This window comes from Chrysemys picta, chromosome 12 (genome assembly GCF_011386835.1).
Source record: "Chrysemys picta bellii isolate R12L10 chromosome 12, ASM1138683v2, whole genome shotgun sequence".
In the NCBI taxonomy this organism is placed as follows: Eukaryota; Metazoa; Chordata; order Testudines; family Emydidae; genus Chrysemys; species Chrysemys picta.
The window spans coordinates 25,573,153-25,600,625 of NC_088802.1; the positions used below are offsets into that span (position 1 = coordinate 25,573,153).

Consider the following 27,473-nt stretch of genomic DNA (forward strand, 5'->3'; position numbering starts at 1 on the left):
ACAAGTTTGAAATATGAGAGATTTGTTCAGAAAGATTTGGAGAACCTGGATTGATGTCTGGTCCCTCTCAGTCCCAAGAGTGAACAACTTGCCAAACAAAGAGCACAAACAAAAGCCTTCCCCCACCAAGATTTGAAAGTATCTTGTCCCCTTATTGGTCCTTTGGGTCAGATGCCAGCCAGGTTACCTGAGCTTCTTAACCTTTTACAGGTAAAAGGATTTTGGAGTCTCTGGCCAGGAGGGATTTTATAGTACTGTACACTGGAGAGCTGTTACCCTTCCCTTTATAGTTATGACAAAGGTAATGGAGGATAAGTCCCGCAAATGGCTATTAGCCAGGATGGGCAGGGATGGTGTCCCTAGCCTGTGTTTGCCAGAAGCTGGGAATGGGTGACAGGGGATGGATCACTTGGTGATTGCCCATTCAGGTATTCTCTCTGAAGCACCTGGCATTGGCCACTGTTGGAAGACAGGATACTGGGATAGATGGACCTTTGGTCTGACCCAGTCTGGCTGTTCTTATATACAGAGAGTCTGTGACCGAGCCAGGAATTGAAACCAGATCTTGCCACTCGCCTTCTGTTAACCACAAGGCCCTTTTGTTTTCTTCCTGGATCATCTTCACTTATGTCACGGGAGATGATTTCAAGTGATGGAGCCCAGCTCCTCCAAGGTGTTTAGGCGCCTAACTCCCAATGGGATTACTGCCTTGCATAGTAAGCAGGTTTTCGTTATGTGGAATCAGGGAAAGCTCTGACCCCTCTTCTCAACAAGATACCGGTCCCTGGAGATGTGAGCCAGAGGGAAGGGAAGATTTTCCCAGAAAACGAAGCCTGAAAGTTGAAGATCTGACCTCGGTGTCTGCGTTGTAAAATATCACCTCCTCTCAGTCATAGCCAGATGCACCCCGATCTCCCCTGGGCTCTCATTCAAGGCCAGAGGGGTGTGCGGGGAGCTGAGAGACCAGTACTGCCCTCGGTACAGCCCCACTGTCCAGATCCCTCCTCTGGCTTGACACTGAACTCCCCATTCCCCCTCACTGTCTCCCTGTCACCCCTATGGCCCAGCCATCCCAATCACCGACCTCCACCTCCCGGTAGCGACTCTCCTTGGAGCCCAGAACACAAGTATGAGTCAAATCTCTTGGGGATCTCAGGCAGGCTCTGCCTTGTGTTTCCTCAACGCATGGTCTTCTAGTCCTCGGAGAGGACGAGTTTGGGGTGGGCTGTCTGTGGACAGTCACTTCCCCCCGAGAGAGAGACATACATTAGCACCCAGGGCCTGTTCATTTCATGGAGAGGAAACCATTGATCAGAGATCTTCAGTAGCAGTGCCTGGCCATGATGCACGCTCTCAGCTGCTGTCTCGCAGTCTTGTTAGAATCTGCCTGAGCGCACGTGTCCTATGCCCCGCTCAGTTCCTTCTCAACCATCTGTGGCTGAAGACGGGACTCGAGGCAGTCTCTGGCCGCAGGGCCGGCTTTAGGCCAATTCAACCAATTCCCCTGAATCGGGCCCCGCACCTAAGGGAGCCCCGCGCCCAAGCCCCGGTACGGCGTACCAGCAAGAGCCGGTGCGCCGTTCTGGGGTGGCCCAGCTTCCCCAGGGGGCAATTTAAAGGGCCCAGGCCCTTTAAATTGCCACCAGAGCCCCACTGCTGGAGCCCTGGGGTAGGGCTGCGGGGCTCTGGGGGCTATTTAAAAAGTCTGGGACCGGAGCCCCGCCACTTGCCCAGGGCTCCCTCGGCTATTTAAAGGGCCGGGGCGGTAGAATCAGGGGAGCCCCGGGCCCTTTAAATAGCCCCCAGAGCCCTGGGATAGCGGGGGACTCGGGGGCTATTTAAAGGGCTGGGGCTCCAGCTGCCTCTGCTGCACCCCGTGCCCGCACCAGTCCAGCACCCTCTGCCCTGCCCGCAGCCAGCCCGTCTCTAGCCAGCCCTGCAGCCCCTGCCCGCAGCCAGCCCCTGCTGCACCCCGTGCCCTACCCCCCCTGCCCGCACCAGCCCCACACCCCCTGCCCTGCCCGCAGCCAGCCCCTGTCTCCAGCCAGCCCTGCACCCCCTGCCTGCAGCCAGCCCCTGCTGCACCCCTGCCCTATCTCCAGCCCCGCACCCCCTGCCCTGTCTCCAGCCAACCCCTGCCGCCCCCCCCCTGCCTGAAGCCAGCCAGTCCCGCACTCCTCTGTGTCCAGCCCTGCCAACCCCTGCCGCACCCCCCTGCAGCCCTGCCTGAAGCCAGCCAGCCCACCCCACACACCCCTGTCTCTAGCCAGCCCCACACACCCCTTGCCCTGCCTGCAGCCAGACCCTACCTCCAGTCATCCCCTGTCCTGCATCCAGCCAGCCCCATGTCCACTGGTGCCCTGCAGTTCCCAGGGCAGTAACCCTGCACACCTGCTTCAATGAGGGGGGCAGGGAGCAGCTCAGACCCACACATGTGCACACCCTCAGGGAGTGGCAGGGACCCACACATGTGAAACGGAGCTCATTAATAACCGATCAACAGCTTATATGAAGCAATGTACATAATATATCTTTTTATTATTTATATAGTTATGGAAAGTAAATAATATATGGAAGAAACGAAAGGGTTTTTTTTACAGGGTTGTGTTTTGTTTTGTTTTTTTTGGTTAGTCATCCCTGCCGGGGCCCAGCCGAAAATGTTCGAATTGGGCCCCTCACTTCCTAAAGCCGGCCCTGTCTGGCCGGATTCCCCCCCCCCCGCCAGGTTTCTGTCCGCACTGCTGGGGTGAGCAGGGGGGAGGCTTCCTTCGCTTTTCCCCACCAGGGGGCTCTGGGTATTGCTCAGGGAGGGGAAGCTCCTAGGGCTCTGCTCTCTCTGCTCAGCAGACCGGGGGTTGAGCTTCCTGGGTCAGATGCAGCCGCTGCAAGCTCCATTGTGAGCTGAGCGACCCGCGTTAACCCCACTCTGCCGACCCCAGCCCCTGAGCCGGAGCCTGCAGGTGAGGGGAGAGACCCGGGGGAATGGGCTGGGGTCGGGCAGGAAAGTGACTCTGCACCAACGGCCCCTTCTCGTCTGCGAGTCCCAGAGCTGCTGCCCTCCCTGACCCCCGGGCTCTGCTCCCCTGAGCGCCTGCAGGAGCCGAGCCAGCTCCGGGAGAGCGAACGCCCCGGACCGGGCCAGAGACCGAGTCTCCCAACCCGAGGGGAGGGGGGTGGGAGGGAGACAGGGGCAGAGACTGGCAGCGGCTGCAGGAGCAATCAGTGGGGAGGGAGTTCCCGGCTTCCAGCCCTGCCCAGCCCCATTCCCTGCAGCACCACGGGGCAGATTGACTTTCCTGGGGCGAAGGGGAGGAGCAGGGAGAGGAAACGCCAGTTCCTGCCTCTGCCTGGTCCCCGCGCTGCTGGGGGGATGCGCTGCCCTGGGGACAGTGTCAGGGGGGATCCCCCAGAGCGTCTCCTTTGGTTCTGCTCCTTCCTCGGGTTTGGTTCAGACTGTGGGTGGAAATGCGCTCACTCCTGGAGGGAGAGGCTGGGTCTGTGGTGTAATAAAGTGGGGCACAGAGTCAGGGGGAGTCAGTTATTTTTTGTCCGGGTCCAAATTTCTTCATCAAGGTCCAGACTCCAGAGAGAATCATATAAAAAAATAGCAACAATAACAATCAATACATAAAAACGGTTTTGGGGTCCCCTTCAAAAGCATCTGGCAGGCTGGGTCTGGCCAGCCATCCGCGTATTGACTGCCCCATGTCTAGGGCATCTGCAGGGAAGGAGCCAGGAGGGAATCGGGGCATGAATTGGTGCCAAGGCCCATTTGAAACCTCCCTTCTCGCCCTGACAGGCTGCAGAATAACGTCCGGATTGGGAAATGGCTGCCGTGGAACCAGCTCGGGTAGGGGATTTTTCTGGAACGTATGGGGTCTCCTCCTGGAGGGAGAGGGGCAGAAAACGCAGGGGGTGTGTGAAGAAGATGGGGGTGAGCGGGCAGCAGGGGGTGGCAGACCTGTGCTGAGACTTGCGTCATCTGGAGCCTGTTTTATAGGAACAGACCCACTGGGAAGAAAACTATAGCATAGGTGCTGTGGTTATTCCCCCCCCACCACTTGTGAGCAAGAATAGGTGCTGACTTTTATTTTTCCTAGTGAGTGCTCCTCCCTGGCTCCACCCCCTCCCCAGAGGCCCCACCCTCACTCTGCCCACTCCTCATGGCCCCGGCCTGCTGCTCTCTGCCCTTGCCCAAGCCCCTCCCCTAGCCTCCAAACAGCTGGTGGATGCTGAGCACCTACTATTTTTCCCCCCACCCTACGCTTATCAGTCTTGCTACGGAGGCTACCACGAGCACGCCCCCCCCCCCCCCCCCAGCCCTCCAGACTGGATAAGGCGATAGCCCCATCAGCTCGGCTGCAGTGACAGACTTGGTGTGGAGCTGGTCCAAGTTTTTTAACCCCAGTGTTTTCCCAGCAGGACCAGATGCAACGGGAGATCGCCATGGCTGGGATGTGCGGCGAACCCCGTGCCTTGGGGGAAGGGCATTGTGGGATCCCCATCCAGCATCCCAAGAGGGAGGAGAGCGAGGCTGAGGAGCAGAGCCCTGGCTGGCCCTTGTCCCCGCGGATGCCGTCCCAGTCCTGGCTGGGATGCTCAGAGAGGGAAGATTCTCCAGTGAGGGTGGCGCAGACACCTCACCTGTCTCGAGAAGGGGCAGACACTGCTGGCCTTGAGCAGGCGGTGCCGTCCCGTGACTGGCCTCATGGGGACGAGGTTCCTTCCTTCACCTGGGAGGCACCTGAAACCTGCGGCTCCATGGGGACAGGCCCCACCAGGGGCTGTGCCGAGGGCAAGGCAGCCGTTTCAGAGCAGGCCAGCGAGGAAGCCCATCGGTTACAGTTCCGCTCAGGTGCTGCCCGGCCCGGAGAAGCTCCCCGGGAGATGCTAGCCCGGCTCAGCCGGGCTGCTCGGCTCTGGCTGCGGCCCGGGGAGCGCACCAAGGAGCAGATCGTGGACGTCGTCGTGCGGGAGCGGTTCCTGGGGGCGCTGCGGGCGGACGTGCGGGCCTGGGTGACGGCGAGGGAGCCCCGCAGCAGCGAGGAGGCGGCTGTGCTGGCTGAAGCCTGCCTGGGGCAAGGGGAGTCGACCCAGCCTGCTCAGGTAGCTGATACGACGCGAGGTGGGGAAATGCTGAGGGAGCAGAGCCAGGCAGGGGGCTGAGAAGGGATGATGGGAGAGACGGATCTGATGGGAAATCAAAGGATAAAATGTCGTCCCCCCACACCCTCCCGATATGTTGCTGTGGGGCAGGGGTGCTGGAATAGGGTGAGCCGGGGGGCCATGGCCCATCCACTTTTTGCCATGGGCCCCACCCCTACCCTTCCTCTTCCCCCCCGAGGCCCTGCTCCCTAGCCAGGCCAGCAGCTGGAGCCCAGTGCAGGTGGAGGGTCTGCGGCTCCTCACAACTGCCCTCACGGCTCTTACCATGGCCAGGCTGCGGCTCCGAGGCCCCAGTCGGAACCGGGTTGGGGTAAGAGCCATGTGTGCAGCTGTGGGGAACTGTGGGCCCTCCACCTGCCCTGGGCAGGGACACAGGCCAGGGGCTGCTCTTGAGCTCCCCCACCCCGGGCAGGTGGAGGGTCCGCAGCTCCCCGGCTGGGCTCCAGCTGCTCGCCTGGCTCAGGGACGGGGCCTTAGGGGAAGAGGTGGGGCCATGGAGGGCCCCGCCTCTACCGCCCCCCTCTCCCAACCATCCTTGCTGTGAGGGCCTCAGCCTGAACAAGGTCCTACAGATGAGAGGAAGGGTCGTCGTATGGAAACATCCCATCTGAGACCTTGGCCGAGCCAGCAAAATCCTAGCCCAGTAGGTCTCGCTGTGCGCCCTGCGTGAGGGGTCGTGGGCAAGTGCATGCACGTTGTCAGCAGCAGTGGTATAGTTATTATTTACTTTGTGAATTGCTGAAGTCCCTAGGGACTCCCGCCGTATTGCGCTGGATAGGGTGAAAACCTAGAACCAACAGACAGCACCTGCCCCAAAATACTCAGTCTTAAGATGAGGCAACAGCTGCATAGAACAGTGTAATGGGGAGGTGATGGCGGCTAGCATAATAAGCAGTGTCATGGCTCGGTGGAGTTTCACAGGCAGCGCCTCCCCTGAGTCAGGGGCAGCGTGGAGCACAGAGTGAAGGTGCTTGCTGGAAAAATGTTGGCATGACCAGCACGCCAAAGATAGACTCCTGTATTTTAAGGCCAGAAGGAACCATTAGGATCATCCTCTAGTCTTATCCCCTGCGTAACCCAAACTAGAGAATCCCACCCCAGGAGGCCTTCATAGAACCCAGCAACTTGTGGTTCAACTAGAGCCCATCTTTTACAAAGAGATATCCGCTCTGAAACATAGGATTGGCCACTCTGGGTCAGACCAAAGGTCCATCTAGCCCAGTATCCTGTCTTCTGACAGCAGGGCCGGCTCCAGGCACCAGCTTAACAAGCAGGTGCTTGGGGCGGCCAAGGGAGAGGGGTGGCACCTGCGGCAATTCGGGGGCGGCAGGTCCCTCACTCCTGCTAGGAGTGAAGGACCTGCCGCTGAACTGCCGCCGCCGATCGCGGCTTTTTTTTTTTTTTTCCCATTTGCCGCCACCAATCGCGATCTGTCTGACAGTAGCCAATGCCAGGTATAAAGGTTTCAAATGATGGTTTATTGCCCTCACACTTCAATTTCTCCCTTATTTCCAGTTTTATTGCGGTGTGAACAAATAACCTGGGGAAAGCTGGTGGAAGATTTTGTGTCCGGGTGGTTTTTTTTTTTCCAGTGTGAAATGCCTTTTTTTGACAGACAGAAACATTTGTGAACAATTTTTTCATTTTGGTCCTTTTTTTGCTTGTTTAAGAAAATTTTGGTTTAGTTTCACTGAGAAGCCTCCTCCCCCCACACACACCTTTTTATTACCTTGATCTTTTTTCCAGCTGGGGAAGGAACTTTTAAAACTGACAGAAAAGTGGGGATTTTCCCACAGAACGGAAACAGAATTTTTTTTTTTTTTTTTTCAAAAAAATACCTCAAACCCCCCAAAAAGGTTAAAAAGGAAAATGTCAGACAAAATGAAACATTTCCATTTCTTTTGATTTTTTTTTCCCCCTATGAAATAGACTTACCCTCTTCAAACCTTCTGTATAATACTAACTGAACCAGTTGTCTTTAAAAAGAAACGTGCTGGGTTTTCTAAATCTGTTCCCCTTTGGGCAAGTTCAGTTCTTCGGATCTAGATCTGAACTCTGCCGCTCGGGTCTCAAGTTACTGTAAAGCAGTGGTTCTCAACCAGAAGTACGCGTACCCCTGAGGATAGGCAGAGGTCTTCCAGGGGGTACATCAAGTCATCTAGATATTTGCCTAGTTTTACATCAGGCTACATAAAAAGCACTAGCGAAGTCAGGACAAACTAAAATTTCATATCGACAATGACTTGTGTATAGAGCAATATAAACTATACACTGAAATGTAATAACAATATTTATATTCCAATCAATTTATTGTATAATTAGATGGTAAAAATGAGAATGTCAGCAATTTATCTGTAATAGTGGCTGTGACACTTTTGTACTTTTATGTCTGATTTTTTAAGTGAGGTGAAACTTGGGGATACGCAGGACAAATCAGACTCCTGAAAGGGGCACAGTAGTCTGGAAAGGTTGAGAGTCATTGCTGTAAAGCAAAGAACGTGGCTGTTCATTGTTATATTTCAGGCCACCTCTAGTCCAGAGCTTGGGGGAGGAGGGTTTGGGGGCAGCGAGATTCTCAAAACATGCATAAAACAGCACGACAGGGTGACATGGTCCCCTGAGGGAATGGAAGGAACCAAAGAGAGAAATTAATCTTGTGGACTGAGCCAGATGCTGAAGGTTCAGGTTTCATTTGGCTGGGTAAGAATAAAGAGCAGGAGGGCTCCATCTCGCCCCCGTTGGAGCCTGCATTGGAGGAATTCCAGCTAAGGAGCTTCCATAGATTTGCTGGGTCAGTCCCTGTTAACCCAGTGAGAACCACCTCAGTTTCACATACTAATGAGTGACCCTCATCCTGGGACACTGAAGGTGCATTAGGTAGCAGAGGCATAGACGCCAACTCCGTGGGTGCTCCAGGGCTTAAGCACCCATGGAAAAAAAATAGGGGGTGCTCAGCACCCAGCAGCCACAGCTGTTGGGCGAGCTGGAGTTGGCTGCCGATCAGCTGTTTAGCGGGGCCCCCGGGCTGGCCGGCCTCAGGGGAGGGTGGAGAGGAGCCAGCAGCGGGCGGGCAGGGGGCCTTGGGGAAGGGGACTGAGAGGAGCGAGCAAAGGGCAGGTGGGGGAGTTGTGGGAGGGGGTGGGAAGAGGCAGAGTGAGGGCGGAGCCTTGTGGGGACGGGGCCTTGGGCAGAGCACTCACCGGGAAAAATAAAAGTCAGTGCCTATGAGCAGAGGGAATGGCCAGAGGCCTGAATGATGCATGGGGAGATGTTAGACGTAGGAGTGATTGAGCCATTGAGCAGTACATGGGAGCAGTAGGGACAAGATTCTAACTTGGGGATTATGGGTATTATAAGCCTTACCGAAAGTACACAGGAAACTAGAACAGTCTGGGGCAGGTGGGATTGTGGCTGGGGAACAGGTCCTGAGTGGGGACTGTGGTTGTTTCAGGGGGCGGTGACCTTCGAGGAGGTGGCTGTGTATTTCACGGAGGAGGAGTGGGCTGTGCTGGACCCCAGTCAGAGAGCCCTCTACAGGGACGTCATGCAAGAGAATTACAAGAGCTTGACCTCGCTGGGTAAGGGATTCCTTGTTCCCTTGGGTATTAGAAGCTTTCTCTCCACAAATATCAAGTTCAGTGCTTACCCCCTCAGAGTAACACTTCACTATTAATTTCTCTCGCTCTTCGACTTTCCACCCGCTCTTTTCGGGTGGAAAAGGACAGGCAGGAGAAAGTAGAACTCTGGCAGAAGGTGGCACTTCCACACAATTTCTAAACTAAAGATTTATTTTTTTTAATTTCTGTTCTTCTTCTCAAAAAAGAATTACCATTACAAAATATTTTCTAAAAATGGAATTGAAAGCTAAACTGTTTTGCAAATGAAATAATTTTCAACCAAATCTCATTTTCTGAAGAGAAGTCTTTTGTGTTGAACGTTTCATTCCCCGCTACAGCCCGGAATCCGGCCTAAGTGGTTTGATATTAGTGCTGTGCCTGGGTCACCTGGCATGTGCAGATCCCAGCATCTTCTCCAGGGGGCAAAGCATGTCCGACTCTTCTGAAGGGTCTCCCATGTCCATCTGCCAATGCCACACCCCACAGCGTAGGGGAGGGGCTGGGTTGTGTCATGGAACTTTCTTTGTAACAAACATTCCACAGACCATTCATTCACCCCCATCCCACCATGTTCTTCCCCCCTCAGCAGGATTTCTCATTCCCAAACCCGACGTGATCTCCTGGCTTGAGCGAGGGGAAGAGCCGTGGGTCTCAGATCCCCAGGGCTCCGAAGAAAGGGGGAGCCTGAGTGGTGCCTGCATAGGTGAGGAATTGATTAAACTAACACACCCCACCAGACAATGAAAGGAACAGCTGGGAGTCCTCCAAATGCCTCGTGTGCTCCCCCAGTTCTACCTCATCCCACACAGGTCACAATTGTCCCCAGTAGGAGTCAGACCCTCATGGCAGATGTCACTCCAGGCTTCCAACCAACCCTGACATTAGCTCCCACCCCACTGTCCTCCCTTGCCCTTGAGCGTTCAGATGGGTGTGAAGGCAGGATGGGACTTCTCGTCTCTATCCTCTGGGGAAGGGATTGTGGGGATTTGGTTCCTGATTTCACAAGCTCATTGATGGCTTCATTCCACAAAATGTGCTTTGCTGACCCATAACGCTTTTGAACTGCTGCATTAGGTGATACCCCCAACTCCTTCCCATCCCTTCTTGCGCTGAATCCCACTGGTCCCAGCGTCTCTGACTCTCTATCACCGGGCCCCTCTCCGTCAGTAAGAAGTGGATCCAAGGTGGACTTTCCACTTTCTAGGACACAAAGTTGGTTTCCATACACTACAGGAACCGCTTTGCTGATGAGTGCCTGGCTCTGTGTTTCCAGCAGAGAGAGGTTTCCACCTGTAGCAGAATGGGCGGAGATTTTGAGCAGCTGGGGAGCTGGCCCTGGGATTTTACTGCTTTAAAATGAACTGGGGTTAAAAAATCATGGAACACTCTTTGTAAGAAATATTCCACGACTTCCCCTCATCTCACTCAGTTTCTTTCCCTTGCGCAGGATTTCCGGTTTCCAAGCCTGATATGATTTCCCCGTTGAAAGGAGAAGGTGAGCCATGGGTCCCCAATCTGCATGGCTCTGAGGAGAAGGAGAGCCCACAGGGCGCCTGTGCAGGTGAGGAACCCGCTCTACTGACACATACCATCGGCAAGGAAAGGAAACAGCTGGCCTGCTGAGTGCCCCCCACCCTAGTTCTACCTCCTCCCTCCCAGAGCAGGGTTATCCTCAGCTGTCACGGCAACCATCAGACTGGCTTCCCACCCATTCCTGACTGACACCTGGCAGTAGCTTCCTTCGCCCGAGTGCCGACACACAGGCGCTGAACTCCATGGGTGCTCAGCACCCACCGGTGGGCCCTGCCGATCAGCTCCTCCCCCCAGCACCTTCTGCCCACTACGGATCAGCTGTTCAGGGCGGGCAGGAGGCACTGGGAGGGAGGAGCGAGCTCAGGGAAGGGGTGGGGCCTGGGATGGAGCACCCCCCTCCGCCGCCAATTAGAAAGTCAGTGCCTCTGTGCTCACCCCTTCCTGACACCTGGCTTCCTTTGCCTTTAGTCTTCAGACGGGTGGAGGCAGAACTGGTCCCCTCCTCTCTGTCCTCTGGGGAAGAGTTTGAGCAGGATCTTAATTCTTTTTTCCATGTCCCCAGCTGTTACTGTAGTTTGTTTTCCCCCCTACACATTCTCTTCTTTGAGGTTTCCTGTCTGGATTCTCTCTCTCTGTCCCAGCAGGTGAGGGTCCAGCCCATGAAAATGCTCAGCACCAGGGTCCCACGCAAGTGGAGCTGCGCAGGACGCTGTCCGTGAAATCCGAAGGGAACGTGTCCTGGATGCCGACGCAGGGGGAGCCACACCTTATGTCATCAATAAAATGCGAAGGGAGTCGTGAGCAGGAGGACGTCTGTGCAAGCTGGGGCGGGTTGGAAGGGCAGGAGGGAGCCCAGCCCACTTCCCCCGGGGGAGGCAGCGTGGGCCACAAATACATCCAGGTCCTGCTGAGCCTCCAGCCGGAGCAGCAGCAGCAGCGGCCGTGCCCCGAGTGCGGGAAGATCTTTGTTGACCACGCTCACCTCCTGCGTCACCAGCGGCTGCACGCTCTGGAGAAACCCTTCCCCTGCCCCGACTGCTGGCGGGGCTTCCTGCGGCGCTGCGACCTGTCCGTCCACCGGCGCTCCCACACCGGGGAGATCCCCTTCCCCTGCCCTGACTGTGGGGAGGGGTTTCTGCGTCGCTGCGACTTGGCTGCCCACCGCAAGAGCCACATGGGGGAGTGGCCCCACCAGTGCCCCAAGTGCGGGCGGCGCTTCCGCAAGCGCTCCGTCCTGGTCAACCACCAGCGCACCCACCTGCAAGACGATCGCTACAAGTGCCCCGAGTGCGGCCAGGGCTTCAAGTGGCCGGGCCAGCTGGAAATGCACCGGTACAGCCACATGGAGGAGAAACGGCACACCTGCTTCAAGTGCGGAGAAAGCTTCAGCCAGCGCTCCCACCTCCTGGCCCACCAGGGCAGCCACCTCGGAGACGCCCCTTACCACTGTGCCGACTGCGGGAAGGGCTTTGCCCAGCACCCAGACCTCATCCTCCACCGGCGGAGTCACACCGGTGACCGGCCCTTCCACTGCCCCCAGTGCGGCATCGGCTTCGGCCGCAGCTCGGACCTCAGGAACCACCAGAGCGTCCACGCGGGCCAGCAGCCCTACAAGTGCCCCCTGTGCGGGAAAGGCTTCCAGGAGAGGGCGCACCTGGCTGCCCATCAGAAAAGCCACGGCGGGGAGGATTTCTACCTCGGCCTTGCCGCAGTTTGGACAGGGTGAGCGCCAGCCAGCATCTGGCTCACCAGTCAGGAGCCAGCAGCAGTCAGTCCTGACCTAGCAACTTCCAGGCGAAGCCTTGATCGTCACAGCTGCCACTGGGGAGGGGATTGTCAGCGAGCCGCCTTGTGCCCGGAAGGCCATTGCTGTTTGTATTAGAGTACCATCTACGCCCCAGCGTGCATCAAATAAAATTCCTGCCAGAAAGTGTGTACCAGCAGTACCCATGCTACTAGATTGGTATGGTTTAACTTTGCCACACTAACCGTTCAGCCTGTCAGCACTTATGGTGGGAGGCGGCCTCAGCTTGAGAGGCTTGATCTATTTTTGAGAGTTTCAACTCCAAGGGCTCTCTCATTTTTGAGCCAGGTAAAAGTTTCACCGAGAATACCTGCATGCTGTGGAGCAGGGACTTGAAATTTGGTGGGGGTGGGTCACCCTCATGTCTGGACCCAGCTTTTTGCCACCCCTATAAAAAAAAAAAAATCCACCCGAATCTGCCACAGCTACAAGCTGCCAAACAGCTCGCACATGCTCAGTAGAAGTGCCTTGAAGAGTTTTGCAACAAAATGCTGGCAAGATTCTGTCTGCACTGAGCATGTGCCAGCCTCACAGCTCTTACAGGCTAACTAGATCTCCCCCCCCCAAGGGCACACGCTCAGAGCAGGATGGTCCGTGTCTGCTCCCCGCAGGAGGAGTGCCCAGCTAAGTTCCCTCTAAGCTGCATGGCCACACAGCAGCCTCTTAAGTGCCGTGGAGTGGAGAGATGCTTCTCCCCCAGCCCAGGCCTGCTGCAGCCAGGGGAGAGGTGCCTCTCCCCCTCAGCCCAAGTGCTACTGCAGGGAGAGTCCTCTCTCCCTGCTGTAGCCCTGGGGCAGCCTGCACCCCAAGTCCCTCATCTCCCCGCACTCCAGCCCTGAGCCCCCTCCCACACTCTGAACCCCTTGGCCCCACCCTGCTGCACATAAATTCATTCTGCACATGTGTGGGAAAAATTAGAGGAACGCTGGTGCCCACTAACTATTATATGGCACCCACAGGAACTCTCTTGCTCCCCACTCAGTCATGCGGCTCAGTTTATGCCCCGACAGTCTTGAGAAGAGGAAGCTAGATGCTCCCTTTGCTGCAGCCTTGTCTGCCCCCCGTGGCTGCTGCCCCTGCTAGTGGTCACACCAGTGCCACCACTTGCCCGTGGACCTTCTGTTTGAGTCTCAGGTGGGCACAAGCAATGCCACGCTACGCCGAACCTCAAGTGTGCAGCTACGTCCCATCGCAGACAAGGCCTCAGCCAGGCGTGGAAACTTAACTCTGCTTACCTGGCATTGGGACAGGCCGCAGGAGGAGCCATCGTGTTATGCACTCAGGAAGGCACCAGCCGGGGAAAGTTGGGCTCTAGCCCCCTCCGTGCCCTTAAACCAGTCACGAAAGCAGCTCAGGCCAGGTTACACCGGGCAGAGCTGCAGTCCCTCCAAGGGGACGTAGCAGTGCTCAGCCCAAGCACTGCGAATATCCATTAGTGCCGCCATGAACCACCTACACGGATTAGCCGTCACTCAGCCCACCCCTGCTGTCCTCACCTGCTGCAGTGGATGAGGGAGACTCCTGTTTGGGGCAGCTCTGTTGCCTGCATAAGGCTGTATTGCAGGCAGGCAGCAGCGAAATATTCAACACCACAGGAGCTTTTTCTGTTTGCACAGTGAATTTTATTTTCCTACGAAACAGAGCGACGGTTCAGAGACGCAGAGCACTGACGGGGTTACAGAGGCTAGCATGAATGCTAGGCTGGAGTTAGATACAAGCAGATGGAAAACCCCTCTGGTTAACTTTACCCTGTTGAATCTGTGTTAAACCAGGGCAACTCCTGAAATCAATGTGGTTTAGGGCTGGAATCAAATCTGGACTGACTCCTGGAGTCTGCTCTCAATTGACACTGGAGTCACTCCAGACTGCTGTAACTTGCAGTTGTGCTAGTGTAACTCAAAAACATCATCCAACCCCACTGGGCTCAATGGGAACCCTCTGGGTTCAACTGTCCTTGCTTATCTCACATGCAACTCCAGAACAAGGCCTCTAGACAAGCTGGCTCCATTCACTAGTGGATCAGCAGGTAATCACAGCACACACACACCCGGCCCTTAGGTGGGCTACAGCTCATGCCCGACAAGCCTGAGCCAAACCAAGGGCCCTGGGCTTCCGGCAGCCTCAATATGGCCCCAAAAACACCAACACCAAGGGCAACCCTGTAACGCTCACTGGGTATTTGACAACATAGGAAAAGCAACAGAAGGGGAATCAGGTTTGACTCTGTTACGTGCTAGTGGCCAGGAGAAGGGGTAACGTGTTATGAGATAAAGCGTCCTATTGCTAAGGCTGGGGAGGAAAGGGAGCAGGAATTGGAGCAGTTACATTTGCAAAAGGTGACCTGCAAAGTGCAAAAAAAAAAAAAAAAAAGAGAGGCCCAGCTGATTATGCCTTCTTCCCCCATGCAGCTTGATTTACCACTGAGACATCAGGAGAATCGAATCTGGTCTCCTCTGGCAGATTCACTGGAGGTCTCAGAGATGTGGATCAGGTGAATCATTAACAAAGAGAGCTTTTCTCCCAAGTGTGTGGAGGGCAACTGAGTTCGTGGGGTGTTTAAAAAAAAAAATTAACCTGCCTGAATAAAATAATTCACTTCATCTCAAGCAGGCTCTTTGGTATAGCTGCCAGGTCTCCAGTGGGCTATAGTCTTCCAGGACAGACTGGTGGGGGGTGTCGTTCAAAAACCACCTAAAAAAATCACTTACGAGCACAAGTCTCACTGAAAGGCAATACAACTTGTGCTCCTCAGCATCTAAGCTGAGATTCCCAGCAGGCCATAGCGTTTTCCAGGGTAGACAAGCTCTGAATTTCTAGTGTAATGAGAAGAGAAAAGTTTGGGGGGAAAAGTTCATTTCAACCTTTCAGGCTCGTTCTATACTTCAGAAAGCAGCAACAACAAAAAAACCCAACAACGAAGAACAGAGGGGCAGGACCCCCACCCTTTGCAGGTCCCCTTAAAGAGCAAACTGGGCCAGGCGCATCAGTTGCAAAGTGTGAGGGAGGAGCCCACGTAGAAGAGCCAGAAGAAAGGGAAGATTTTCTCCGAGAAGGCGGCCGTGAAGGTGAAGATGGGGGCCATGTTATCAGCATTGTAGAACGCCACCCACCCCCCTTCGTAGTCCAGGTAGACCCCGATCTTCCTGGGCCTCTCACAGAGGGACAGGGGAGTCTCAGGGGAGGTGAAAGCCTGGTATTGGTCCCAGTTCTTGCCCTTCCAATTCAGCCCCACCGCCCAGATCCCCTCCTCGGGCGTGAAGTCGATCTTCTCCTTCCTCCTCACCGACTCCCTGGCAGCCCCCACGGCCCAGCTGTCCCCGTCCCCCACTTCCACCTCCCAGTAGTGCCTCCCCGAGGTGAAGCCCTCGGCCCCCAGGACAGAGAAGGAGTAATCGAATCTCTTGGGGCTGGCCGGCACATCCTGCGGGGCGCTCCTCAGCCTCACGCTGCGCTTATCCTCGGACAGCACCAGGTAGGGGTTTGCAGTGTCCAGGTCTAGAGATATATCAGCTAGAGAGAGGGAGACAGGGATTTAACAGCAGAGCTCATCCCTGGGGACAGCCCCTTATGCCACCAGATCTTCCCTCTTTTAAGCTGTGGCACTACCTGTGCTGATGGGCAATGGCCTGAGAGATGTAGGAAGCTTCAGGGAAAAGGGGAGGTCTCTGGGCCCAGAGACACTGCATGCTCTTACAGCTTCCAAACTGCGTTTGCCTTCGAGAAAACAGGAATTCAGGAGAGCGCACTAGAAGGCAGGGGGGTCTGCTGAGGAAACGCAACAGGTGTTTGTCTCACCTGTCTTCGCAGCCATCAGCATTTTGTTTCCTTATCCAAAATGGAAACAAAACGCTGAGGGGGAGATTTGGGCTGAATTCCCTTCAGCCATCACACCAGGGGGCGAGTCGCCAGGCCTACGCCCGCACTGTTACTGCCACAGCAGCAGGGTTAACGTCAGTTCCTGGGACACTGGAAGAAGTCAGCGGAGGGAGGCAGAGGCTTACCTGTGTCGTTCTCCAGCTCAAAGCGCAGATTTTCTAGGGGAATGAAAGGAGAAAGAATTGAGCCCTGGCTTTCCTGGGGATGAGTACCTAGAGCAGGTTGAAAAAGTGAAACAAAATCCACAAAAGTTTTCCTTCTGCCACTGAACCAGGGGTAGGAAATGGGAAACAAGTTCTTCCATTACACTGGAAGATGAAGGAGTATCCATTTTAGTACAAAGGCCATTGTTTGAAGAGTTTCAACCAACGCTTAATATCCCGTGTCTAAGGCAGTGGTTCTCAACCAGTTTATCATTGTGGGCCGCATATGTGGCTCTCTATGGCCTGGTCTCCATGAGCAAAGTAAGTCGAGCTATGTTACGCAAGTTACGTAACTTAAGTCAAGGTAGCTTAGATCGACTTACAGCACTGTGTTATGTCAACAGGAGACGCTCTCCCGTCAACGTAGCTTCCGCCTCTTGGGGAGGTGGAGTACTGAAGTTGACGGGAGAGCGCTCGGCCATCGACTTATTGCATCTCCACCAGATCCACTAAATCAATGCTGCTGCATCAATCACAGTGATGCCGATTTAAGACAAGCCCTATGTATTATGTGGGCTGCATCCACATAATATATATAGTACCTGTATGGCCAAGGCTGTCCCATGGGCCACAACTGTGTGCCAATTGGGCCATAAGCCACCCATGGGCCGTGGGTTGATAACCACTGGTCTAAGGCTTCATTATAGACACCACTCAGAGCTAGGAAATGCCCAGTGAAGGGGAAAGGATCCTATCCCTGGCAAGACACACTGTCACCAGGTCCTCACAACCCAACTCAGAACAGTGGCTTCCACTGCAAGGAATGAGAGACATGCTACACACCCAGTTCTTCCAACTCTTGCTATAATACAAGCCCTCAGAGAAAAAGCAGCATGTGTGGATGGAGCATATATGTGGTGTGGGAGGGGGGTCGCTGGAGTGATTTTGAGGACAACATGCTGCAACCTTAACCACGGGGTTGCTGCTGCTTTAGCCTAGTAGCGGCTTTTAAAATTACAGGGTGGCAAGACAGAGACCACCGGCACAGCCACAGGTAAGACCGACTGATAGAAGTTAGGCACTGAGAGACCAGGTAAGCTATTGACGTAACAGCCCTCCCCAATATTACGGCAGCTATGAGCAGAGAAGACCCAGATGCTTCCATTCACCTTTGAACTCCAGCAGAACTTCCTTCAGGACGGCGCTTTTCTGAGAGAAACTCCTGAGTCTTTTTTCCAGCTCCGCAAACGCAGGCTCCGGCTTCTGAAGCGTCCAGTTCTCGCTGCTGGAGAGAGAGGAGGAGGAAGGGTTAGAAACGGGCTTGAGGCCCAGCCCCAGAAAATTTGGGAGCTCTCAGGCCAGTTTGGATCTGAGCTTTGCAAGACAATCCCGGTTGTTGTGAGTCATGTGACTACAACACCATGCTCCGAATGGACTGGAACAGGACTTGGGGGGGCAGGAATGGAGACCTGTTTGGGAGCTCTCTGGATTCCCACTAGCCCAGTTCTCTCGCGCTGGGCTACTCTAGTAACAAGGGGCACCAATCCCAGGGTTATGTGGAAAGAAAGGAGACAGAGATCCAGAGTGGGTGGATCTCACGTAAAACACTAGGACCATAGACAGCGCAGGTCTCCAGCTGGGATAGAACCTGGGCTCTCTAACACCAAAAGACAAAGCCCCTACCACAGAAGCTAAAGGAGTAATCCCATTGGCTGTCACGTAGCAACTAGCCCCTCCTCTCCTTGCTATGGCAGCTGCTAGTGGGACACACAACCACGCGTCAGCGTGTCGCACTCCGTGGCTGCATATTCAGTGCTGTTTCCAAGCCGAGCTGAGCGTGAAGGGGAGGGAGATGGAGCCCAGGACTTACCCGATCCTGCTGCCGCCACCACCCTAGAGAGGAGGAGAAAGAAGAGGCAGTCAGTGAATGTGTCCCAGACTGGGGAGGCCTCTTGGTCCTGCAGGGGAGTTTCCACTGGAGTCTGACACACAGGCTCCCGTTCAGAGGGCAGCTGCTACTTCCATCTCCTTCCAGCTGGGATGTTTGCTCTCAGCAGCCTCAGGAATGGTCAGCTGTGAAGTGGCCATGGGGGAAAGCATCTCCCCATGCACTTTACAAGAAGAAAAGATTTTCTGCCTTGGTAGCGAGAGCCCCATCCCCCCAAGTCTCCCTGTCCTGCTAAACAGGGAGCTCAAGTGGTGCGGAAGGATGAGCTGGGGGGGGGGGGGGGGTTAACAGTGCTGGACTCCTGGCTCCAACTCTTTGTCCTGCCACTGGCTTGTTGGGAAAGTCAGTTGGGATTGGGTCGACTAACTACGTCACACAGGGTGCGAAATTTTTCACAGCCCTGAGTGATGTAGGTAGGTCGATCTATTTTTTAGGTGCAGACCAGACCTATGTGAACAGGGGCCGCATTCGGATTTGATTCACACCAGTGTCAAGCTAGATTGACTCAGTAGATTTACACCAACCAGTCCCACTTGAGAGCACAATTTGTCCCACTGAGCTATTAACATGAGCGCTGGCTGAAATTTACCCCATGATTTTATTTTTTAAGTACCCAACTTTGAAACTTCATAGATGTTTTTAATGCAAGAAATCTCAATTGTTTCCTTTTTTGTAACAGCTTTTGAAGCCTTTAAGATCAAAATCCGGCCATGGAACAAAATGGACCAAAACAAATGCATTTTAAAAAAAAGTATTCCTTACTGTGAAAATGAGATGATTAAAAAAATACAAATTTAAAGGGGGGGAGAGGGGTTGACTGGCTCCAGGTAGCATCTAGATAATGTATTTGTCAATTACGTTGTGAACTCTGAATCCTGGACTCCAACAGGGAATGGATCAGAACAGACACATCCCAGTCGAGTGAAGGGGTTTGCAGTGGATCAGGACTCCTGGGTTCTACTCCAAACTCTGGGAGAGGAGCCGGGTCTATAGATGGGGTATCTGGGAGTCAGAACTCCTGGATTTTAGCCCCAGCGCTGCAACCAACTTGCTTTGTTCCATGCCTCATTTTCTGCCTACCTCTAATCAGCGAGATGGAAGATAACGATAGTAACCTTATGATACGTCTCACCTGCGGGGACTGGCTCACCAGCTGCTGCCCTGTCTCTTCTCCCTTCTCAGTGATCAGTTTATCAATGTGGGAAATTTCTTCTGAGAGTTTAGAGACACTCTCATCCCGTCTCTGAGCAATGTCTCCGTCAAGCGCTTCCAGCCGGGACAGCAGGAACTGCTCCTTCTCCTCCAGGAAACCACGCAGCTCCTTACACTCAGAGAGGATCTTCTGTCTCTCGGCTTCTGTCTGTTTCTGCAATTACAGAGAGGGTAGCTCGGTAACAGACGGAAAATCATAAGTAGCCTCTCAGCTGAAGGGGGGACTTCTTTAAAGAGAAAGGACAGAGCAGGATCCTCAGGGCAGGATCAAGCCCTTTAGCAGTAGCTCAGTGACCTGTTACTTTTCCCTGGTCTCTGCATCTTGTGCCCCAAAATCTGAGGTTCAGTTTCTATTTTTTTTTTTTTTTGCCCTGACAGTGGCAAAGAAATAACTGAAAATGTGAATGACGCAGTAAGGGTTACTTGTGTCTGCAAACAGCCTGAAACAATATCTCTCAGAGACATGAACTGTCACCATGTATTGAAACCGTGTTAACTCTGAAGCCTATGGATGACAAGCTAGAAGTCATCTTTGATCAACATTTTACCGCTGACCACAATAGGTGACAAGGGAGAGGGATGATCCTACTATGAAGATATGCTCCATCCACTGCAAATGGGATTTCATTTGGAGATTGTGAGTGGGCAGAGTTCAGGAGAGACCAGATGCCCTCACCTTTCCCCAGAAGCCCAGCCCTGGAGAGGGAGGTGACCTGGAGTCTGGCCAGATGACCAATTCCTCATCCTGGGGAGGGAGGGGGAAAGGGCACGGAGAAGGAACCAAAGCAAAGAGACTATGAGAGGGGTAGAAGGCATGTGCGCCTCCTCTGTGACGGTTTCCAGCAGCCCCAAGAACAATATGGCTGCTGAGCTCTGCAGATGGGCAGTTCTTAGAGACATCAAGCCACAGCCCAGCTCCAAGCCCCACAAGCACACAATGACAGCAGCATACACAAGGGCATCTGCACCTTTGCTAACAGCAACAGCAGGGATTTTTCTCAAAACCTTGTCCACCTGCACTTGTCCAAACTCTCTAGCGAGCCAGCCAGCCCATGTTCGCTCTCCCCCCATCACCCTCAGAGGCTACAGAGAAACAAGCCCTGTGTTTGCTTTGTTACTCAGGGCACTCTGATCCCAGGCAAACCTGGGATGGGGGACGGCGCTGGGCACATACCAGCAGCTCCTCACTTCTCTTCTCCTCGTTGGCTTTGGCTTCTTCTCTGTCTTTTCTCAGACCAGCCAGGTGTTCTTGCGGTGCTTCCTGGAAGAAGCAAGAAGGATCTTTGTTGGGAGGGTTTCACCACAAAGTTCCCAAACTTAGGAACACAGGAATTGCCAGTCTGGGTCAGACCAGGAGCCCATCTCCAGGCTCCAACACCAGCTTCTTCACAAGAAGGTGCGATAAACCCTGCAGCAGGGAATTATGGGCTAATCTGCCCCCAGGCAAACATTATTCTAGTTCATAGAGATTTAGGAAGGAACACTGAAGCACAAGTGTATATGTCCCTTCCAGTGCTCTTGGATCCATAGTTTGAGGCGTGACTAGTCATCCTGGGAGTCAACTTTTTTGGGGGGTGCTCAGTTTGAGAAGATTAAAGGGCCCTGATTTTCAGGAAGACTGAGTGCTTGTCCTCTGAAAAATCATGTCATTCCAGGGTGTCCCTTGTTGGCAAAGGAGAGGCAATTCATAATCACTCTTGGACTTGAAAATTTGGGTCTTGCACTTTTAATCCTTACTATTATAACTCAAAACAAAGGGCGGTACAAATAAAGAACAATCTACGGCAAGAAGTATTCATATAAATATCCAGTCCTGTATTGACTTCTGCTCAATTATATCTTGTGGCAATGAGTTCCACTGGCTAATTGCATGTAATGTGAACAAGTAGTTCCTTTGATCAGTTTTAAAACTGGCTACCTTTCAATTTCATTGAATGTGCCCTTGCTCTGTACTGGGGAAACTCTACTCACCCTGTCTCCTAATCTCCCTTCTCTACTCTATTCACTCTTGCCAGCACCTATATCATCTCCCCCTCTTGTTTATCTCCTCTCTAAACTGAGCAGTCCCAGCACTGCCAGTCCCTGCCATTCACAAGTGTCTCCGGAGCCCAGATCATGCTCTTTGCCCACCTGTAAATCCCTTCTGTTACTGCTTTATCCTTGACCAGAACTGAATACAGTATCCCAGGTGAGGGCATCTCACTGATTTATAGAATGTTGTTAAAATGCCGACCTTGTTATTCTTTATCCTTTATATAGACCAACAAACCCAGGCACAAATTCTGCCGAAAACACATACTAGGAGCCATTGGGACTGCTCACGCGCATGTCTGAGGGCAAGATTTAGCCCTCCCTGAGACTGTTTCTTAGCTACACTTCATGCTCAACCATGCAGATGTGAGCAGAGGGGGCAATAGGACAAATGGAGCTTCAACCGGGGGAGGGGAGGAAGGAAGAGGGACAAAAACACCCAGGCACAATTGTAAGTAGAGGAGCCCTCTTCCTTTTACCTCCCGGACAGAAATTCCGTCATGACATACCAAAAAAATCTATCCTGCCCCAAACAACCAAGTCCTAGCTCCTCCAAACTACTTTAAAAACCTAGTCCAAATCTACGCATCCCTTAAAACCCCAGACACGGCAGCAAAAATACTGCCCCAAAATTAGCTCCCAGCCACTGCCTCCAAATCTCCCAGCCCCTACTGACATATCCAAAGTCATTCCAACACGATGCCCAAACTGATCCCCCCAGCTCAGAACATCCCTACGTCCGGCTCCGCTCCTCCCACAACTGGACCCAAACATTGTCCCCCTCCCCTCAAACCACTAGACATAGAATCATAGCAATGTAGGGCTGGCAGGGACCTCAAGAATTTATCTCATCCCCCCCGCAATAAGGCAGGACCAAGTAAACCTAGACCATCCCTGACAGGTGTTGTCCAAGCTCTCCAATGGTGGGGATTTCAAAACTTCCTTTGGGAAGCCTATTCCAGAGTTAAACTACCCTGACAGGGCTTTGGAGCTGTGCTCCAGCTCCGCTCCAGCTCCAGGCAAAAACCTGCAGCTCCACTGCTCCGCGCTCCGGGCTCCACTCCAAAGCCCTGCTGACAGTTAAAAAGTTTTCCTAATATCTAACCGAAATCTCCCTTTTCCGCAGATTAAGCCCACTGCTTCTTGTCCTGCCTTCTGTGGACATGGAGAACAAATGATCACTGCCCTCTTTATAACAGCTCTTAACTGATCTGAAAACTTATTAGGTTTTTCCCCCCACTCTTCTTTTCCCAAGACAACACGTCCAGATTTTTAACCTTTCCTCTCAGGTCAGGTTTTCTAAACCTTTTCTCTAACCTTCCCCTCCCCACCTGAAATCCCCAGCTCCAGAGATCCCCTCAAATTCTCATTAAAATCTGCTTCAAATCCAGGCTTTGGGGCTAGCATTTAGGTCTCACCCCACAGTAGGAACCTGTCTCAGTTACAAAGGCCTGCAATAAATTTGATTGTGTTTGTTTTATGTCACTGTCTGCACTGCAGGGGTCGGGGGCAGCATGGCAGTTAAAATATGAATCATGTTAGGTAGCAAGGCCAGAAAGAACCTGATGATCCAAACTGTCCTCTGGCATAAACCTCTGCCAGAGAATTTCACCTAGCAATTGCTACGTCAAGCCCAGGGCTTCTTGGCTGAGGTACAGCAACTCTTTTGAGAAGAGGCATTCAATCTTGATTTACAAATTGCAATTAAAAGGACAGCACCAGGTTAGTACATACAGGAACATAAGAACGGCCAGCCTGGGTCAGACCAAAAGTCCATCTAGCCCAGTATCCTGTCTTCCGACAGTGGCCAATGCCAGGTGCCTCAGAGGGAATGAACAGAGCAGATGATCATCAAGTGACCCATCCCATCGCCATTCCCAGCTTCTGGCAAACAGAGGCTAGGGACTCCGTCCCTGCCCATCCTGGCTAATAACCATTGGTGGGACCTATCCTCCATGAACTTATCTAGTTCCTTTTTTTAACCCTTTTATAGTCTTGGCCTTCACAACATCCTCTGCCAAAGAGTTCCACAGTTTGTGCATTGTGTGAAGAAATACTTCCTTTTGTTTGTTTTAAACCTGCTGCCTATTAATTTGATTTGGTGACCCCTAGTTCTCGTGTTATGAGCAGGGCCGGCACCAGCGCAGCAAGCAGGTGCCTGGGGTGGCCAACGGAAAGGGGCGGCACATCTGGCTCTTCGGCAGCAATTTGGTGCCGGGTCCCTCGGTCCCTGTCGGAGGGAAGGACCCACCGCCAAATTGCCGCCGAAGAATGAAGCGGTGGCAGTAGAGCAATCGTGGCTTTTTTTTGTTTGTTTGTCGCTTGGGGCGGCAAAAACTCTGGAGCTGGCCTTGGTTATGAGGAGGAGTAAATAACACTTCCTTCTTTACTTTCTCCACACCCGTCACAATTTTATAGACCTCTATCATATACACCCATAGTTGTCTCTTTTCCAAGCTGAAAAGTCCCAGTCTGATTAATCTCCCCTCCTATAGAAGCTGTTCCATACCCCTAATAATTTTTGTTGCCCTTTCCTGAATCTTTTCCAATTCCAATATATCTTTTTTGAGATATGGCGACCACCTCTGCACGCAGTATTCAAGATGTGGGCATACCACAGATTTATACAGAGACAACAGGATATCTGCTGTCTTATTATCTACCCCTTTCTTAATGATTCCCAACATTCCGTTTGCTTTTTTGACTGCCGCTGCACATTTTAGTGGATGTTTTCAGAGAACTACCCACATGACTCCAAGATCAGGAGATCCAGAGAAAGCTGATTAGAGGAAAGAAGGAAAGTAATCAGAGCAGCCTTTTTCCTTCAGCCAGACACAGGACTGACACGCTTCCTTAACACCCGATTAGATTCCTCCTTAATACAGGATTACCTTGCAGAAGATAAAACCCACCCTGGCCTGTGCAAGCCACCCAAGAGAAGCTTCTCCCAGGCAAAGCCAAGCCACCCCCCACGATTTTGCCTCTATAGGGCTGCCAATTTTGGTGGGATGTATCCCTGGCGATATCCCTGGACGTTTCATCGTATGCCAGAATCTTGAATTAAAGATTCATCTTTAATTCCTGGAGACTCCAGGACCATGCCGGAGGGTTAGCAACCCTAGCAACACACCAGCTCAGCGGAGCTGGAACAACTTGTATAGTGGGGAGTGCTGAGAGTCACTGAACCAAACTGTAAACCCAGATACCAGCAGTTCCCAACCAGGGGCCCGGGACCCCCTGGGGGGGCCACAAGCAGGGCTGGCATTAGACTCACTGGGGCCCAGGAAAGAAAGATGAAGCCCAGGGCCCTGAGCCCCACCACCTGGGGCTGATGCTGAAGCCTGAGCAACATAGCTTTGCGGGGCCCCCTGGGGCACGGGGCCTCCAACAACCGCCCTGCTTGCTATCCCCTAATGCCTGCCCCGGCCTTTATATGCAGAAAAAGAGTTGTTGTGACACAGGTAGACCATGGAGTTTTTATAACATGTTGGAGGGGGCCTCGGAAAGAAAACGGTTGAGAACCCCGGCTGTATGGGATGGAAACCGCTTCAAGCCAGGGGGTGCGGACACACCCCTAGTTCCAGCACCGATGCACCGGCGCCTTTTCCTACCTTACAGCCCCGGGCAGCCTCTTCTATGGGCACCACCCGGTGGGCTCGGTGGTCCCAGGACAGGTGGCAAACCAGACAGACGGGCTTCTGGTCCTCCTGGCAGAAGAGCTTCAGGGCCTCCCCGTGCCGCTCGCACACCCCCGCCCCGGCCGCCCCCGGCCCGGCAGCCGCCTGCGCCCCGAAATGCTTGACGATCTCCACGATGTTGGCCAGCTGCCGGTTGGGCCGGAAGAGGCGGTGGGGGACCGGCTCCCGGCACTGCGGGCAGCACAGGCTGCGCTCCGAGTCCTCCCAGCACTTGGTGACGCAGGCGCGGCAGAAATTGTGCCCGCAGTCCGAGACCATGACCGGGTCCCGCAGGTACTCCAGGCACACGGGGCAGGTCAGCTCGTCCTGCAGGCTGCGGCCCGGCCCGGCCGCGCCCTCCATGGCTGCAACTGCAACCCCACAAAGGGCTGCAGGGACCCCCGGTTCCTCCGCCTCTCCCTCGGGGCCAGGCCCTAGCGGGGCGCCGGGCAGGTGGGGCTCTGCACCGCAGCGAAGGGAGGCGAGCCGGGAGCAGATGCCGATCGCCAGGCAGGAAGCCGAGGAAGAGGGAGGAGAGGGGAAAGCTTGTCTGCGTCCTGCAGCAACAGACAGCACAGCGCTATCTAGTGGCTAGCTACAGGCAGGACTCCTGGGTTCTCTCCCCTGCTCTGGGCGGGGAGTGGGCTTTGGGGGGGGGGGAGCTGGGAATCAGGACTCCTGGGTTCTGTCCACAGGGCTCTGGAGGGGTGTGGGATCTAGTGGTTAGAGCAAGGGGGCTGGGCATCAGGACTCCTCGGGTCAGAGGTGGATTGGGGTTTCTGGGGCCCTTGACTAGAGCAAGTGGGGGCCCCTCCCTACCCGACCCCTTCCATCTGCAGTCCCCTCCACCACCCCCTGACGCTTCTCCTGGAGAAATGGGGTTGGGGCATGGGGCTTCCCCTGTTTCCCAGCAGGTGCAACAGGCAGGCGTAGCAGCTCGGTCTTAAATGAGTTAAAGAAGAGGGACTGGGAGTCAGGACTCTTGGGTTCTATCCCCAGCTGTGGGAGGGGAGAGGGCTTTACTTATTAGAATAGGGAAGGCTGGGAGTGAGGACTCCTGGGGTCTGTCCTCAGTTGTGGGAGGAGAGTGGCATTTAGTGGTTAGAGCAGAAGGACCTGGGAGTCAGGACTCCTGGGTTCTATTTGTAGCTGGGCCATTGACTCCTCTATTGCTTTTGGGCAGGTCCCAGCCCCGCTCTCAGCCTCTGTTTACCTGTCTGTACATTTCTCACTGGGCTCCTCTCTGCCAGGGTGATTATTTCTCTGGATTTTTGGTTGGCAACTTGTAAAAGATAAAAAAAAGCAACAAATACAAAATTATTCCTCTCAAGGGAGGAATCAAAGGTCCAACAAACCCATCCCACCCATCCAGTCTGCTCTGCTCACCAGCCAGCCAGGTCCCCAATCCCCCAGGCTCCCCTACTACCACTGTCCTTCCCCCCATCAGTCCCATCCCATTCCCCAATCCTCTCATAGCCTGCCATTTGTCTCCAGCCAGGCCTGACTCCCAACAATCCTACCCCAACCAGCCAGGCCTGCCCTCCCTCCTCCAACCCCTGGGAAGGCAGGTCTGCCCCGTCTCCATGCCAACCAGACCAGCCTGCCCTGTCAGCACCAGCTAGGCATCTCCTAGCTTGGCTTGACTCATCCCCAATCCCCAGCCAGGCCTGAGCCCATTCAACCAGCCCCCCAGACCTGCCCCCTCAACCTCAGTCAGCCTCAAAGCAGCCAGCCCTCCTCCCACTCTGCCCCCAGCCAGACCTGCCCCTCCCCAGCCAGCTGGATCCCTGGAGTAACCCCACCAGCAACACATGGCCAGGCCTCTCTCAATTTGGCTTGCCTGTGCCAGGTCTGACCCTTTCCTCAGCCAGCCCCCTAGATCTATCCCCCTCGCTCAGCCACGGTTGACCCGGTTCCCCATCCACCTCAGCCAATGCCCTAGGCCAGGGGTTCCCAAGCTGTGGCTGCTAGAGTTGTCACCTCTGAAGTATAAAAGGCTGGGATGTCCAAACCACTTGGTCGTGTCCAGCTACCTCAGAAAAGGGGGCGTGCTGGGTGGTAGCCACCCTAGTGTCTACTGGAGCTTGAGCATCTCTGACATGCCATCTTAGCCACCCCCACCACCTTCCAAGTTCCCTGCCTCTCTGCGAGCCATGATCCTGGTTCCCCATACTCCAAAGGAAACGGGCTCTCAGAAATACACGGCCTTGGCCGCAGCTCTGGGTTTGAATTCAAATTCAATGGACATTTCAATCTTTGGTGAAAAAACAGAGGAGGGGATAACTGAAAATACATTCACATTTTCCCTCCTGGTTTTCAACCAGCCCCAGTGTCTTCAAATTGCCAGTTCATGCTGAAATTGAACGAATGTGTATTCAGTGGTTTGAATGGAGTAAAGAACCAGTGCAGACAAGTGGCTAAACTGAGGAGGATCTAAACTTTGAAGATCTGGAGTCTGAGGGCTTG

The 27,473-nt window shown here is 53.9% G+C and overlaps 2 protein-coding genes across 3 annotated transcripts; one reads left to right on the forward strand and one right to left on the reverse strand.

Moving 5' to 3' along the window:
• Positions 1-2,735: 2,735 nt before the first annotated feature.
• LOC135972130 (zinc finger protein 2-like) lies at positions 2,736-15,036 on the forward strand. 2 transcript variants are annotated; one of them, XM_065562319.1, is made up of 7 exons: positions 2,736-2,960; positions 3,800-3,850; positions 4,420-5,106; positions 8,618-8,744; positions 9,370-9,486; positions 10,231-10,344; positions 10,958-15,036. In XM_065562319.1, exons 2-7 carry the CDS (start codon positions 3,827-3,829, stop codon positions 12,040-12,042), a joined length of 2,154 nt encoding a protein of 717 aa, XP_065418391.1. In that variant the 5' UTR covers positions 2,736-2,960; positions 3,800-3,826; the 3' UTR covers positions 12,043-15,036. The 2 variants fall into 2 exon arrangements, with proteins under 2 accessions (XP_065418391.1, XP_065418392.1); XM_065562320.1 differs by having other exon boundaries at positions 2,737-2,960; positions 4,423-5,106.
• LOC101950475 (E3 ubiquitin-protein ligase TRIM7-like) lies at positions 13,720-26,303 on the reverse strand. Its single transcript, XM_005312411.5, has 7 exons — positions 24,942-26,303; positions 20,474-20,560; positions 19,220-19,453; positions 18,010-18,032; positions 17,309-17,424; positions 16,122-16,154; positions 13,720-15,630 (listed from the first exon to the last, which is right to left on the reverse strand). The coding sequence occupies exons 1-7, from the start codon at positions 25,368-25,370 to the stop codon at positions 15,104-15,106; spliced, it is 1,449 nt and encodes a 482-aa protein (XP_005312468.2). The 5' UTR covers positions 25,371-26,303; the 3' UTR covers positions 13,720-15,103.
• Positions 26,304-27,473: the final 1,170 nt, after the last annotated feature.